Source organism: Phocoena sinus, chromosome 7 (assembly GCF_008692025.1).
Source record: "Phocoena sinus isolate mPhoSin1 chromosome 7, mPhoSin1.pri, whole genome shotgun sequence".
Classification (NCBI taxonomy): Eukaryota; Metazoa; Chordata; class Mammalia; order Artiodactyla; family Phocoenidae; genus Phocoena; species Phocoena sinus.
In genome coordinates, this window is record NC_045769.1 from 35,536,977 (window position 1) to 35,553,038 (window position 16,062).

Here is a 16,062-nt window from a genome sequence, read left to right on the forward strand (position 1 = left end):
TACTGTTTCAACATGTAATCAACAAAATTTGTTCATGAGCTATTTTACATTCCTTTTTGCATACCAAGTCTGAACCCGCGGTGTATTTCACACTCATAGCACATCTCAGTTTGGACTGGGTGCATTTCAAGTGCTCGGCAGCCACAGGCAGCTAGTGGCCACGGTACTGGACAGCATAGTTCTTCAATCTCTTGTCTGTTCCCATCCCTCCTCTCGTTTCTCTCCTGTAACAACTCATTTCCTTTAGTAGGGATGCTGTGGGGAGGGGTAGTCAGTGGGGACCTGGATCATTAGAGAAGACTTTGATACACACCCGAAGGGAGAGCCCAGATCACAAAGGAGCTTTTGTGCCAGGCTAGGGATCTTAGATTTTATCCTGGAGAAACAGTGACTCTGCTGAAGGATTTTAAGCAGCAGAGAGTCCATGATCAAATTTGCCTTTTAGAAAGGCGGCAGTGTGGGGAAGGGATTGGAAGCACGCCAGGCAGAAGGCAGGGAGACCAGTTACAAGGCTACTGCAGTAACCCTCAAGAGTGATGAGGGCCCGAACCTAGGCAGTCGTGGTGGTAATGGCCTAGAGAGGTGAACGCAGATTCAAGGGCTTGAGAAGACATCAATGAAAAGTACGGGTTGAGGAAGAGTGAGGATCCTAGAACAGCTCCCGGATTTTAAACTTGGTCAAGTGGATTTCATTAATTGAGGTAGAGAACACAGAAGGAATATGCTGGCTGCAGAAGTAAGAGTTCTGAACTCCCTGAGTCTAAGACACCTGGAGCAGATGTCAGAAGAGTTCGGAGTTGCAGATTTAGGAATCGATGGCATATAGGTGGTAGCAGAAGGAAAGAGTAGGTGAGCAGAGGGTTGAAGGGGGAACCATAGAGGGTACCGAGGTCTGAGAGGAGGAGAGGAACCAGCAGAGAAGTCTAATACAGAGCAGTTGGGCAACAGGAAAGACATCAGGAAAGGAATGACTCAGAAAACAGGTGGGCAAGGTTTCAAGGAGTAGTGATCAGTAACACCAGAGACTCCTGCACCATGAAGCTGGCGGTCTGCAGCACAGAGGTGGCCATTATGAGAGGACAGGGCTGTAGAGGGTTGGGGAGGTGTGGGTGTTGTGTGAGGACCTGTTCTTCAAGGAGCTGCCTTCTAAGCCCAGGAGGGAGATGCAACGTGACCAGACCAACAGGGAAGGGGCCGCAGGGATTTTGTTTGTTTTGACTTCTCTTGTTATTAAAGAACGGAAAGGCTTATGAATGCTTATGCGAGGAGAGAGAAGGCTGGTTGAGATCCTGAAGGAAAGCGAGATAATGGAGCAAGGTCCCTGTCCAGACAGGTGAGCCTCTGACTGGAGGAAAGTAAAAGGTAGAAAAGGAATGAGGAAGAAGGGCCTGCCATTTATAAGGAAGATACAACGTGACCATTGCAAAATGACTTTTCTTTATTTAGAAATATATGTGAAATATAATTACAGGTGAAGGCTTTTTTTCTTTAATAGTACTACACATCATGTATAAAATCAGATAAAAGTCACTAGTTTTCTGGAGCTCCAGTCGTGTGGTCTTGGTGTATTACCAAATTTTTCACATCCCTTTGGACTTGGCCTCCACATCACCTCAGGGGATGTTCATCACTGGGAAGGGCCACAGCGTGGTATATAGCTGGTGGCCTCTCTGATTGGTCGGTGTCTGTGCCAAACTGATAGGTAAATATTTCCCGTATCACCACGAATTACCTTAAAGGGTGGTGTAAGAAAAAAGCCACTGATCAACTCTGCAGATTGATCAAGCTATGTAACTTCCTAGAGCCCCCTCCTTAAAAGGATACATGACCCCTACCTTGCAAGATAGCTGTTAGGCTTAAATAAGTGGTGGCCATCAGGATGATGACGATGATTGTATTCACTTTGTTCTGAATTTCTAGGAATTGCGTGCCGCTGTTAATGAATCAGTGCTTGGCAACAATTAGCATCTTGATCCCCCAAGGAGAATTAAAGACTCAATCCTAGCGTTAGGAAGGGCCCCTAAAAATCCTAATGGCCATCTGACATCTGCATCCTTTCTTTGTCCAGTACATATTCAGTCGCTGCCCTCAAACTGCCTGGGCTGACACCTGCTCTACAATGTACTCACTACTCAACCTTCCTAGGCTTCAGTATTGCCTGTCAGTAAAATGGGGGGCGGGGGCAGTAGCACTGCTTTGAGGAAGAACAGAGATGATGCAGGTATTGAGACATTGCCTGGTATATGGTATAGCTCATGCTTAAATACATTTAATCATGGGGTCTTACCACCTCATGAACTAGCACAGTCCATAACAGAACCACCTTCCTTATACTGACCCCAAATCTGTCTCCCTGAAACTCACACCCATCGGTCCTAGTTTTACAGTCCATGGAGTAGTTATACAGAATCAGAATCTGGGAACTATAACAGTATGTTTACTCATTTACTGAGCTCTGCTAGGGTCACTGGGCAGGGTCCCACAGATGGCTGGCTACTTGAGACCACAGTCAGTGCTGACCTCTTCCTATTTACATTACTATGAAAGTTTCCATCTTCAGTGGTGTTTCCATACCGCAGGAGACCTCTTCAAGCATTCTAAGCCAGTCGGGTGCTACCCAGAAACGCACCAGTTATACGGCTTACAAGACTTATTTTGTGCTTTATGTCATGGTCAGTTCAGCACTTGGCACCAAAGTACCTATTTCAGGTCTCCGTATCGCCTTTAAGCTTCATTACGGAACACTGCAGACCACCAGTACCCAGGAGAGTCCTAGTGGCATTTCAGCTTTTGAAGCAGTGGTAGTATATTAGAGGACTGATGTTAGAGTCAAAACACCCTGCAGTGCCTGGCCTGTGTTCCTCCCAACACTGCTGCCCTTCCCTCATCTCTATATTCCCAATAATAGCTATTGAAATCTGACCCAAAGCCTTTCAACAATCAGCTCAAATAACTGTCACTCTAGGAAGGTCCCCACCGCCCTCCAATCTGAAGGAAATTTTCCCTTCTGAGCTCTCTTAGACCTTTGTTTCTGAGAGACACGTGTTATTTCTCCTGCTGGACTATAAACTCCTTCCTGGCAGAAACAGTGCCTTGTACAAAGTGAGTCTTATTAAAAGTTGAAAGAACTGCATTTTGTCCTGAATACTATATGATGGGTGTGGCAATTTTTCCCTACCTCACTTTTCATCCCTAGATGGATCCCCAGATGATTTATTTTTTTAATGTACAATAAGCTTTTAAATGAAAAAGTTGGGTGGCTCTGCGATACAGTCTTGGATTTTGGAGCCGATTAGCTGAATATTTATAAAACTGATAACTCTAATTGCTTTATGTATAAAATACTGGCATAAGGCCTCAATCCATTCATTTTTGCTAACTAATGGGACTCATCACTCCACCTTAAAATAAGGACAGCCTCCTTAATTCTAACTCACATTGCCAGCCTCCATCAGTACCTCAACTCTGGAAAATGCCAAGGCCTCAGAATCCTCACAGCTGATGAATGGAGAGGCTGATTAGAACCACTGAAGAAAAGTGGGGAAAAAACTCCTTGACAGACGCCTCCTTCAAATGCTTGTCCCTTTTATCCAATGTCAACATTAATTTCTCTGTTAACAAATATTTATTGAGGTCATGACTAGGTGTCAAGCTGCAAGCTAGGCTCTGAGGACATGATGATGAGCAGTACACAGGCAATGTCAAAGCCCATCTTTAAAAAAAAAAAATTCACCTTTCTAGTTTATTGATTCTATAGGTCTACTTATCAAGGGCTTGCTATGCCCAAAGCTTGTAGATGGTTCAAAGATAGCATACAAGGTACATCAGTGCCCTCCAGGGACTTGCAATCTCATTGGGAAGCAAGAATTGTGAACACAATAGTATAAGAGAGTATCTACTGGTCTAAAGAATGATGTAGACAAAAGGGCAGAAGAGGAAGAATCCAATGAGAGTAACATGATTAGGGCGAGCAGACTTAACTTGGAGATTGTGCTTAGGTCAGAGGAAAAAGGAAAAGACATTCTAAAAGGGAGAGCATGAACAAAAGGGTACAAAGTCATCTTAGAAGGACAGTGAGATCCAATTAGTAGGAATAGAAGATCCATGTTAGAAAAGTAGAAAATAAGGTTGGTAAGTAAAATTTGGGCAAGAGTGAGGTATATCCAAACCAGGTTGAGGGGCTTCCCCGGTGGCGCAGTGGTTAAGAATCTGCCTGCCAATGCAGGGGACACGGGTTCGAGCCCTGGTCCAGGAAGATCCCACATGCCGCAGAGCAACTAAGCCCGTGCACCACAACTACTGAGCCTGTGCTCTAGAGGCCGCGAGCCACAACTACTGAGCTCACGTGCCACAACTACTGAAGCCTGCGCACCTAGAGCCTGTGCTCTGCAACAAGAGAAGCCACGACAATGGGAAGCCCGCACGCCGCAGTGAAGAGTAGCCCCTGCTCACTGCAACTAGAGAAAGCCCACGTGCAGCAAACAAGACCCAACACAACCAAAAATTAATTAATTTTAAAATTAAATTAATTAATTTAAAATTAATTAATTAATTAAAAAAATAATAAAACCAGGTTGAGACGTTGGACCAAAGGTGGGGGGAGGGGAGGGGGGAGAGGGGGAGAGGGAGGGGGGGAGGGGCGGGAGGGGGAGGGGGGAGGGAGAGAGGGGGGAGGGGGAGAGGGGGGAGGGGGAGAGGGGAGAGGGGGAGAGGGGAGAGGGGAGAGGGGAGGGGGGAGGGGAGGGGGAGGGGCGGGAAGGGGAGAGGGGGGAGGGAGGGGGGGAGGGGGAGAGGGGAGAGGGGGAGAGGGGAGAGGGGAGAGGGGAGAGGGGAGAGGGGGAGGGGAGAGGGGAGAGGGGGAGGGGAGAGGGAGGGGAGGGGGGAGGGGAGGGGAGGGGAGGGGAGGGGAGGGGAGGGGAGGGGGAGGGGAGGGGGAGGGGAGGGGGAGGGGAGGGGGAGGGGAGGGGGAGGGGTAAGGGGGAGGGGGAGGGGAGGGGGAGGGGGAGGGGAGGGGGGAGGGGAGGGGAGGGGGGAGGGGAGGGGAGGGGAGGGGGTAAGGGAGAGGGGGAGGGGTAAGGGGAGGGGGGAGGGGAGGGGAGGGGGAGGGGAGGGGAGGGGAGGGGAGGGGAGGGGAGGGGGGAGGGGAGGGGAGGGGGGAGGGGAGGGGAGGGGGAGGGGAGGGGGAGGGGAGGGGAGGGGGAGGGGGAGGGGGAGGGGGGAGGGGGAGGGGGAGGGGCATAAAAAGAATTTGAACTAGTGGAAAGAGCACTAGCTTTGGAATCAGACAAATCTGAGTTCAACTTAGACTTCCTGTGAGACAATCCTTGGATAAGAATTCTAAGGAGAAGAGGCTTTAGGAAGGTTGATATGATGAAGTGCGAAGCATGGGGAGAACTCAATTACAGAGAGACGGTATGTAGCAGATTATAATCATCCTAGAATAGGGATGGCCGAGGGCCTGGGCTATCGGGGTGTGGGGAGTGAGGAATGCCAAGGAAATGCGGGAGCTGGCTCAGAAAAACTCTTACAAAGGAAGAGTTAACAGGACTTGGTGCCCGATTTTACTACTGGAATGAACGAGAGGCAGAAGAGTCAGGGATGGTTCCTAGGTGTCCAGTCTGGGTGATGAAGAGAACGCTAACAATATGAAGAAAAGAAAAGTCTTTTCAGTGTGAAAGGAAGAGGTTTAACAGAGGATATAAAAAGTTGACAGGCATGCAGCCGTTGGCCTAACAACAGGACATCAACCATGAAAACTATGAAAACTATTAAACAGGTGCAAAATGAGAATAGAGTTTGAGTCAGGACTAGAGAGAAAGATTTGTATGTATAAGGGTAAATAACACAATCACATTTAAGAATATTTTTATTAGAAAATAAGAACTCTAGCTGTTAAACAAAAATAATGGGAAGGATATAAATAGTAGAGAGAAATGCACCCTCACAGACTATTTTTCTTAGCTATGGTACTTAGGGGAGCCTATCCATTATCACAACACTGAACGAATAAACTTCTATAGAAATTCAACATATGGCCTATTTACATAACAAGCATCACAACTCCAAATTAGCCATTTTGATGTGTCAAGGAAATAACACCTTCATAGCAGACTACTTCAAAAAATGGAAGAAAAAAGAAAGGTTTGTTTTTCTTCTATAATTATGTGTACTGGGTTTTTAACTGTTTGTATCGTGAAAATCACATTTCAATTGTGTGATTACACTCTAAGACAGAACAGTGATGGAATGAATTGATTGGCTGAATTATGCACGATCATTCAGAAATCAATAAACAGACTCCATCACTTAAATCTGCCCATATTATGTATCTGCCCTCATGTCCTATGCCATGCTTGTGAAAGCAACTGTTCTGTGTACAAAAATTATAACAGCCATCTGATTCAATTATCACAGTCAAATAACGGTAAAGGGTCTACAGAAGATGCCTGGGAAAGAAGCACAAGGGAGCAGTGAGTAAGCAGTATCTGTCTAATACAAATCTCACTCCACTCTAATCATATGGCGAGACAGGTGGTAGCAGCTTAGATCTTACCACGAGCAACCTCAACTTCTTCCATTTATCAAACTGTAACCAAAAGTTCTTGTCCTGCCTCATGACACACTGATTAAAGCTGTGTAAAGGTAAACAGGATGAAGACCACCTAGGTGCCTTCAACACAAAAGCCATAAATGAAGGTTCACTGATGACAACAGCACAACTCTATGATCAGAGGCTGAGAAACTGATAAAACTTAGAACCAAAAATGAAACGTTTCTAAAGCTTAACTTCTGATGGAAAGTATTTCCATTTGCACGGCAAAGCAGGTCTTTGAGACGCTTCCTATTGGCAGCGCATCAAAGACTGAAATGGTGTGGCCTAAGCATTTTCTTTTCCTGATCATTACAGCGGTTGGCCAAGCAGCCTCACAAGCCCACAGACACCTATCCCCACAAAGGCCTCTTGAAAATCAGTGCAAGCACAGAAACAGTCAATTGAAGGCTTTCGTTATGGGGCTCCCTAAAACAAAACAAATACAAAAGGAGTCTTGATCATTTTGCCTAAGTACTTTAAACTAAGTTGATTCCTAGAAAACTATTTAATATTTTCAGAGGCAAGGATTAAAGAAAGAAAGAAAATTTCCAATTAATATACTCCTTCCCCAGATGTTGAGGTTTTTTTACTATCCTCTGAAATATTCCCTCATTCAAGTGATTGTATTTTTATGCAAATTATCCTTTGGAGCTAGTTGTGTGTGTGTGTGTGTGTGTGTGTGTGTGTGTGTGTGTGTGTGTGTGTTTTTAAAGCCACACAAAGAATCGGACATATTTTTTGTTCTGCTGCCCTATAAAATAGATTTTAACAAAGCTTGAGTTTAATCCAAAACTCTAATTAGAGACTGCAGCAGTATTTGCCTTGTCCAAATAGAAAATCATTCCCAAAGTTGATTTTTCCCCACTTAGAGCTCCAACAAATATTTTCATACACAGATTTTTAAAAAAACACTACAATTAAAAAAAAACACTACAATTACTTGATAAAAACTGCCCCCACCCATACAACACACTGCTTTCTGGTTGATACAATTTGATAAGGCCAATCAAATACTTTATCCAGAAGGCAACTGTAGACTTCACTTTCAGAGTATCTTTCAAAGTCACTGTATTTGTTACTTGAATATTCTTTTCTTTCTTTTCCAGAATGAAGCAATTTCTGACTTCCTGTCCCTTCTTTTCCCTGCCATATTGCACATCTGCTTTATCTCTAGAAAACAAAATCAATCATAATGGCAATGAATCGTTCCTTGAAGACAAACTAAACCGGTCATAAAGGTTACACGACCTTACTCTTTTAAATACTGGCATAAAGTTTCTTCCTCTGCATAGGTTCTAAAATTTCAGAGTCGTTTTTTTTTCTTACTTGCAAGACGATTGGTAAAAGTTTTCAATATAATATTTCTTTAAATGTAAATAAGTGAAAAATATTACACATAATATTTTATGTAAAGAAAGAGACTGTGTTTGAAGTTCAAGGTTTTTCACTAGCTCTCAACCTATAGATTCTGTAATACACTCAAAGGAAAATGCTGCACAGAAAGAATCTTTACATGTCAGGTCTCCAAAACCTTGGCATCTGCTAAAACCTGGACTGCTGGGAATTGAAGGCTCAGGAAGTTCACAAACACACACACCAAACCCCCAAGAGGTGGAAACCTCCAGTTGAGAAGATGGGAGGTTTCAGTCGCATCCCCGTCCAGGTAAAGTCTCAGCCCTTCACCTCCTACGTCTGCAGTAAGTATTAACCGCCGAAAAGAGTGGGAGAGAGCGGGGCCGATCTTCCAAGACTCGGAAAAGTCGAGCATGTAGAGAGAGCCGGGAAGACCCTCTCGCATCTCCGGAGCCACCGCTGTCTTGGGCTTGGGCCACTGTCGGCCGACTCCGGGTCCGCCCGCTCAGACGCGGCAGCGCGACCGCTTCGTCCCGCGGCCGGGTCGCTCGGCATCTACTCCTGTCACGCCGCGGGCAACTGCGGCGACTTTGCCGGCACCGGGGGTCGCCGCATCCTGCTCCCGCGTGGCGCCCAAGGGGCGCGGGTTTCCCCGGACCCGCGGCCCCCGGGCCGGGCGGCGATCAAGGGCGAGACGCTGCCGGCGGAGGCGGCTTGGAGCGGGAGGGGGTGGGTCTCCGTGCGCCGGGCGGGTGGAAGGGGACTCTCGCGCGGGGGAGGGCAGGCGAGGGACCGCGGCCGATTCAGATCCGGGGCGGGCGGGTCCACGTCGGAGCGCGGCGGCCACACGCTCGCCCCGGGCGCGCGAATTGCGCCGCACCCGGCGCCTCCTCCCGCCAGTCGGCTAGCTCGCCCGTGCCGGCCCGAGAAAGGAAGGACGGTGACCTCCGCGTCCGGTCCGCTCGGCCAGCCCGCTTTGGCGCCGAGCGGGGGACCACACCCAGCGCCCCGGGAGGCGGCTGGGGCTGGGCGGCCCAGGCTGCGGATGGCGCGGCCCAGGCTCAGCCACCGTCCCGGCCGCGCAGGCCCCGCCGCGTCCGCCCGAGCCCCGCGTCCCGGCCCGGGCCCGGCGGGCTGGCGGGGAGGGGGTCCCGGGCGGCGGCGGCGGCCGGGGATCCCGGGCTTACCTCTGTGCCGAAGCGCCGTCCGCTCCGTCCCGGGCCGGGGAACAGGGATCGGGGGCGCGGTCGCCGGTGGAGGCGCGGCGGCGGTGGCGGCCCCTGCGGCGCGGAGGGCGGGCGGAGCAGGAGCCGCTGCCTGGGCCGCGCGCCGTCCGGAGCTCGCCCCGCGCAGCCGGCGCTCGCGGCGGAGGGCGCAGCCGGTTCGGCCCCCGGGCTAGATTCCTTCACTGACACAACTCCGGGTCGGCCCGCTCCACGCAGGGACACTCCCGCCCCTCGTAGGCTGCCCCCGCCCGCCGGCCGGCCGGCCAGCCCGCCCCTCGGTGTCACTCACCCAGGCGCACACACCCCGAGCCGGCGCCCCTCGCTCCCGCTCGCACACACAGCGCTGCTCACGCCTCTCTCGGGTTTTGTATCCGCTCACACGCACGTTCTGACACAGATCCCTTCCCTCCACACGCCCTCCCTAGCTCCTTTCCCACCCCACTTTCTAGAAGAATCCCCGTACAGCTTCCGCGCTTTGCCTGCCCCACACCAACCTCCTCGCCTTTCCCCGAACCCCCGCCTCACTTAAACTGCCACTGTTATTCAAAGGTTTTGCCACACCCCGCACGTGTTGCAGGAGAGACATCCTCCCGTACCCAGGAGAATGAACTTTGCTCCCCCCAGCACCGTCTACAAATGCAAGATGCTTCTATTTTTAGAAAGCACTGATGCTTTCTGGTGCTGAAACAAGCTCAAAATGTAAACAAAGGTAGCCGATTCCGAAATGACCTGAAGAACCAGACACGGTACTGGGTTTGGTTGGGTCTGACCTTAGAAACGCGGCTAACCGGGAGTATCCCGGCTCCTCCCTTTCGCTGCCTTTCAGGCTGGAGGACGGGTTGCTCTAAACGTGCGTGATAACCAAGTTCCAGATAGACACCGTGGGCACCAGCCCATGGATTTCTGCCTGGGAGTACAGTAGTCGGGAGAGTAAAGGCAGTTTCTCAATCATTATTCATGATGGAAGCACTTTAGATAACACACCTCTTCCAGAGGCAGTAGAGTGAAATGCAGGCATCTCTCCAGTTTTGTTTTGTTTTTTTTCAGGGTGACTTAACCTCCCTTTTTCTCAATACCAATAACCGTTTCTCAGCGGCACCTTGGATGTCAAAGCCCCTTGCAAATACGCAGGCCGGAGTTACTTAACTCCTCTCACGCTCCAAACTCTAAGGGACCCCTGAGTGTATAGCAGAATGGTATATCATCCGATGTTTAGGAATTCATAATTTGAAATTAGATACAAACACCTTTCTGGTAAAGTTCAAATGTTCTAACATAGTGTGCCCCTGTGGACAAAGCACAGCCCTAATAAGGGATAAAGGAGCCGAAAGCCAAGGAACCTATTTTCTTTTGTGACTTGTGGTGGCGGTTCTTGTTGCTCTGGATGGGTGTATGGATCATATAATTTATTTAAAAATATTTGTAAGTGCTTTATAAGTATTAACTTATTTAATCCTTCAAACAGTTCAATCAGGTAGGTAGTATTTTTGAACTTTTTTTATAAAGAAACTGAGGCATGGAGAGGAGAAATGTTAGAGGGAGGGTTTGAACCTACACAATCTGGCCCCCCTATGCTACAGAAAGGAAAACCTGCTTCTAGAAGCCATATTACATGTAAATATAAAGGATAAACATCATATTGCTTATTGAATTAAGACAGAAAGGTAACTTGTAACAATTTGACTTGGAATTTGATGCACTTAGGTCCTCTGGCAAAATAATTCACTTAAGTTTTGGGGAGTTTCTCCTCATAATTAGAATTCCAAAATGAGTAATAAATTATTGTTTTCCTAGGAAGGGCTTTGGAAAGAACATTGAACTCAGTCTTCATTCCTTTCTTCTACCACTTCATTACTTCCTAGGACTCCAAATCTAATTTGTTTAGTAAAGTCTGAAAGAAGAAAGCCTTCAAGACCTGAATATGACCAGAGGGAAGAAAGGGTTTTCAGAAGCCCATACATGGCCTTTTACCTTTAAGGGCTATTTCCCAGTAAGTAGGTAGTAACCACAAGAATAGCTGGTGTGTATATGGAGAGTGAAAATATTAAAACATTGAATTTGATGAAAAATAAATAAATGGAGAATGCGTGTATAGTAGTAGCCACTGTACCACAAACTAGACTAGAACTAATTTTCTACTGGGAATGGAGTGGAGGCCTAGTCCATGAAAAGACAATTATAAAGTAACTAAAGAAAATAATTACAACTTTCAAGGGTTATTAAGGGACCTAGCAAAAGAAATTAGACTTTTAAAAGTTTATACACAGTGAGTTTCACATAAAACTTAAACCTTTTGCTGTTCAAATTAATCTACTCTTAGGAAAAAAAAAGTGAAAACTTTCTCGGAGAGAGGGTTTATTCAATAAGCATTTGAAAATTTCTTGGACATCAAATAACTAACAAAGCAGTATTCTGATGCATCATGCATAAGTGATTTTTAAAATATATGAATTACATTCCTATAATTACGTGGAGATATAAAAATCCAAAGAAAATATGAAAGAGATATGTATTGGTGCTGGCACCAGATATTGAGAATTTATTTGAAAAATTACGTTATTTGAAATTTTGATCAGAAGGTTATCTGTATAATGCTAACATGACTCTTTTTCAAAATGATTCTCTATGATTATAATCTGTGAATCTCATTTTACTATTTTCTAAGCTAAATGGAAAAGTGAAAGTCTTTTCTTCAGCAAACAAACAAGAATCGTTAAGAGTAGACATTTTCTGAGAGATGAACAAAGTGTGTTAGTTTGTATATTATAATATTTCCAATATAGTTATTTTTAATCTGTGTCTGCTGCTTTCCTCCATATTGTCACTTACACCCTTTATCTGATGTGCTTAATTGTAAGTGTGGGGGGAAAATGCATATCCTGCAATGAGGCTGACCTTTTCCTTGAAAGATTTCAGCAAAATGCCATCTTTCCTATTTTCCATCTCCTAGATTGTCCTGATTCTCTAGTCATGGCCATTCAGAGCAGGGTTCACATTCATGGAAGCAGCTCAGATCCCAGAAGCCAGTTTTAGGCCATGGTCAATTGTCTTTATCAGAATTTTGGCATCCGAATAAGTATGGAGACAGAGAGTGATTTTTAGTTGCTAGGCTCCAGACCACTGACCGTTGAGCTCCAGGCCGCTATCCAGACCTACTGGAAGGCCTTTCATCTAGAGATCCTTGACTTTGACTAGGTGCAGGGACTGGGTACAATCTGAGGGATCTCCCTTTGGGAGGAGTTGAATGTGTTCTGTGTGTGTGAGTGTGGTGTTCATTAGAGCTGTTTACAAATATTCCAGCTCTGCTTTCTTCAAAGCATACGGTAGGATTGTGTGTCCCCAGCATACTGAAGTACAGGGTAGCTCTGCGACTTGCTGCAGCCAATGAAATCAGCTCTGGGCAGAAGTTAACAGCTAGTGTGTGTATCACCACGTCCTATTTTCCCCTGTAGCGCTACAATCAGCAAGGTGCCTGGTGGTGGCTGCTCCACTGGACTGCAGTGCATGACGATAATGAGCAATGCCACCCCTGCTGACCTTCCCTTCCTGGACAGGAGTATGAGTGAGAAATAAACCTTGTTGTTTTAAACCACTGAGATTTAGGGGTTGTTTGTTTCTGCAGTGTAATCTAGCCTATTCTGATTACAAGTAGGGAGGGAAAAAGAAACAAATAATTGCAGGGCATACTGTGGCAGAGAATGGCTCATAATTCCACAACTCTGTTTCTCTTTTCTCCCTGGTGTACAACTAACTCACATTTCTCAACCTCCTGTGTAGTGAGGTGAGGCCATGTGACTGAACTGCGCCCAGTGTAATGTAGATGGAAGTTTTGTGCTCCACCTCCAGCCCCAACCGTGGAAAACCTCCTGCATGATCTCTCAGTCTCCATCTGCCATATGGAAACGAAGGGTTCTGAGACTCCAGAGTAGGAGTCAGCAAACTTTTTCTATAAAGGGCCATATGGTGAATATTTTAGGTTTTGTGGATCATGAGGTCTCTGTCATAACTCTCTGCTGTTTTAAAGTAGTCGTAAGCACTTTGTAAACAAATGAACGTGGTTGTGTTCCAATAACGCTTTATTTACAAAAACAGGCAGTGGGTCTACGTGTCCTGGGGGTGGTAATTTGCTGACTCCTTACCTAGAGGAGGGTAGAAACACAGGATGGAGGGAGCCTGAATCTCTGAGTCACTCTATGGTATTTACTTGCTGAACACACACATCGAAATGTTATCTGAGTGAAAAAAGCAGCCTTCTGATGAGTTAAGCATAACCAATATGCTATCTTATTCCAGATTCCAGAAAAAATTCCAGATGGATTAATAATCTAAACAAAGAAAACTATAAAATACTAAAAGAAAATGTAGGAAACTCTTTTACAGTATTGGTTATCTTAATAAAACTAGTTAGAAATATCATGATAAAACCCCCAGAAACTATAACAGAAAAGATTAAACAGATTTGACTACAAAACAAATAAACTACCCAAACATTTCTATACAGTGACAGGTACCATAAACAATACTAACTAATGGGAGAAACTATATGCAACATATATACACAATAGGAAAGAGTTAATATGCAAAATAACAAATAGTTTCTAGAAATCAATACAAAAAAGAGAACCAGCAAAATAAGAAAACGAACACAGGATATGAAGAGGTAATTTTTCAAAAGAAGGAGTATGTTCCAATAAGCATATAGAAACATATTTAACCTCATCAATGATCAGAGTGTAAATAAGAACAAGACAGCATTTTTTACTTATGAGATTGGCAAAGAAGTGTTTTAATATAAGGTGTTTGTGAGTGTGTATAAAAACATAACAACTTTCATACTCAACTGACTATAGTATGAATTGATAAACATTTCTGGAAAGCAATTTGTATTATCTGTAAATATTAAAAATGCATATATGTTTTGACCATGCATTTCCACTACAAGTAGTCTCTCCTACAGAAATACTAAGTGTGCAGAAATATATTTACATGTATGTCTATATACATGTAAATACTATAATACAAATATTATAGTATTACTTGCAGGAGGAAAAAAAGTTAGACTCCACCTCAACATTTGTGAATAGAGGAATTGTTAAAAAAAAATGGAGTGTCTGTACACTGTGGAACAGTAAATAACCGTTGAAAACCAGGGAGCTACGCGTGTGTTGACATGGAATAGTGTTCATGATATATTTTTGCGTGATGAGAGCAAGTCAGAACAATATGTACAGTACGTGCTCTAAAAAGAGGGGAAGGAGGGTGGAAATCTACGTATCTTAATGGATAGGCACACTGTTGACATTGGTAACCGCTGGGGTAGGGCTTTTCCATTTTTAACTTTGTACACTTCTCTTTTTCCCTTTGTATATAATTTTTATAATTACAATTTCTTTAAAAGGTACAAGGACAGAAGTCAAGAGAGACTGAAAGAAAAGCCCATTGTGGACCCTGGCCAATGCCGAGAGGTTGAGAGATGGATGGGCAGAGGAACAAAGACTTGTTGAAGACCTGCTGAGGCAAGTCCAAAGGCATGAGTCACTCCCGTGGAGTTCCAATGGCAGCAGATTGAGTGGTTATGATCTGGAACCAGGGGTTCTGCTTGGAAATTTTCCAGGAAAGAGGAAAACTTGGGGTGAGAAGAGAAAGGATAACCTTGCCGGCCTGAGGGCGAAACATGTTGGAAACACAAAAAACAAATAATGTCCCTTGGCTGAACTTTCTTAGTCTATACAGGTGCTAAATATTAGGTTATCTTTTCAGTTCTTCAGATTTTTTTTTAAAACCTTCTCTTATCAGGAGCTGAAATGAATATATACCTAATAGAAGGGGTTCTTTTTTTTTTTTTTTTTTTGGTTTTAAAGGTTACATGTCACTGTGTATTCTAGGAAGATAATTTGAGGTTCATTCAACCTTAGTTGTGCCAGCAGGAAGACAAATGGCCCCAGTGTGTGTTATAGGTGTACACACTGTCACTAATTCAGGATGCCTTCATTCATTCGTTCTCTGATGTGTATTAGCATTTTCTGTTGACCAAGAGTAGTTTTGTCACAAGTCTGATTAGTAGTGAGATGGAACATCTTGTACGTTTATTAACCATTTATTTTAAGTAATGCCTTGTTGATGTGTTACTTAAAAGAAAGTTTTATTTTATCTCTTGGATATAGCTTGTACTCTAAAATTCCCCACATTATTGTATATTACTTACCTTATAAACAGAAGCCCACCGGTGCCGCTTTTGGATACCACACCAGAGAGGACAAAGGAAACTTGTTGTAAACCCAAACCCACTATTTAAAGAAATCTCGCGATTCCTCTGGGTCACAGCATAGGAATGAGCCAAAGGCAGATTCAGGCATTTTTCTTGTTGGTTGTACTCTGAGCACTTTTGCCCAGATCTTCACACATGTGGGACTGGCCGTGCCTGGCGTGGAACCTGAGACGTGGGGGTATGCTGGTAACAAGGAAATGGTGCATTAGTTTGCTAGGACTGCCATAACAAAGTACCACAGACGAGGTGGGTGGCTTACAACAGGAATTTATTGTCTCACACTCCAGAGGCTAAGAGTCCGAAATCATGGAGTCAGCCGCGTTGATTCCTCTGAGGGCTGTGAGGGAAGGATCTGTTCCAGGCCTTTCTCCTTGGCTTATAGATGGCTGACTTCTCCCTGTGTCTCGTCACATTGACTTCCCTCCATATGCATCTGTCTTTATGTCCAAATTTCCCCTTTTTATAAGGACACCAACCATATTGGATTAGGGCTCACCCTACTGACCTCATATTAAAGACCCTATCTCCAAATGAGATCACATTCTGAGCTACTGGGGCTTAGGACCCCAACATATCTTTTTTCTTTCTTTTTTTTATTTTTTCAGGGCTGGGCAGCAAGGACA

At 45.2% G+C, this 16,062-nt stretch overlaps 2 protein-coding genes across 5 annotated transcripts in view; one reads left to right on the forward strand and one right to left on the reverse strand.

Annotated features, from left to right (window-relative positions):
• Positions 1-9,578, reverse strand: part of SPATS2L (spermatogenesis associated serine rich 2 like) — a 170,257-nt gene extending 160,679 nt beyond the window's left edge. For 2 of the 4 annotated variants that reach the window (XM_032637431.1, XM_032637427.1), the window contains exon 1: positions 9,461-9,578. The gene's annotated coding sequence lies outside the window, so the exon portion shown is untranslated. Of the gene's footprint in view, positions 1-9,132; positions 9,389-9,460 lie in introns of those variants that run through there. The other 2 variants (XM_032637430.1, XM_032637425.1) reach the window with 2 other exon arrangements.
• Positions 8,226-9,700, forward strand: LOC116756340 (collagen alpha-1(I) chain-like). The gene is made up of 2 exons (XM_032636617.1): positions 8,226-8,255; positions 8,312-9,700. The coding sequence occupies exons 1-2, from the start codon at positions 8,226-8,228 to the stop codon at positions 9,698-9,700; spliced, it is 1,419 nt and encodes a 472-aa protein (XP_032492508.1).
• The last annotated feature ends 6,362 nt before the right edge of the window (positions 9,701-16,062 follow it).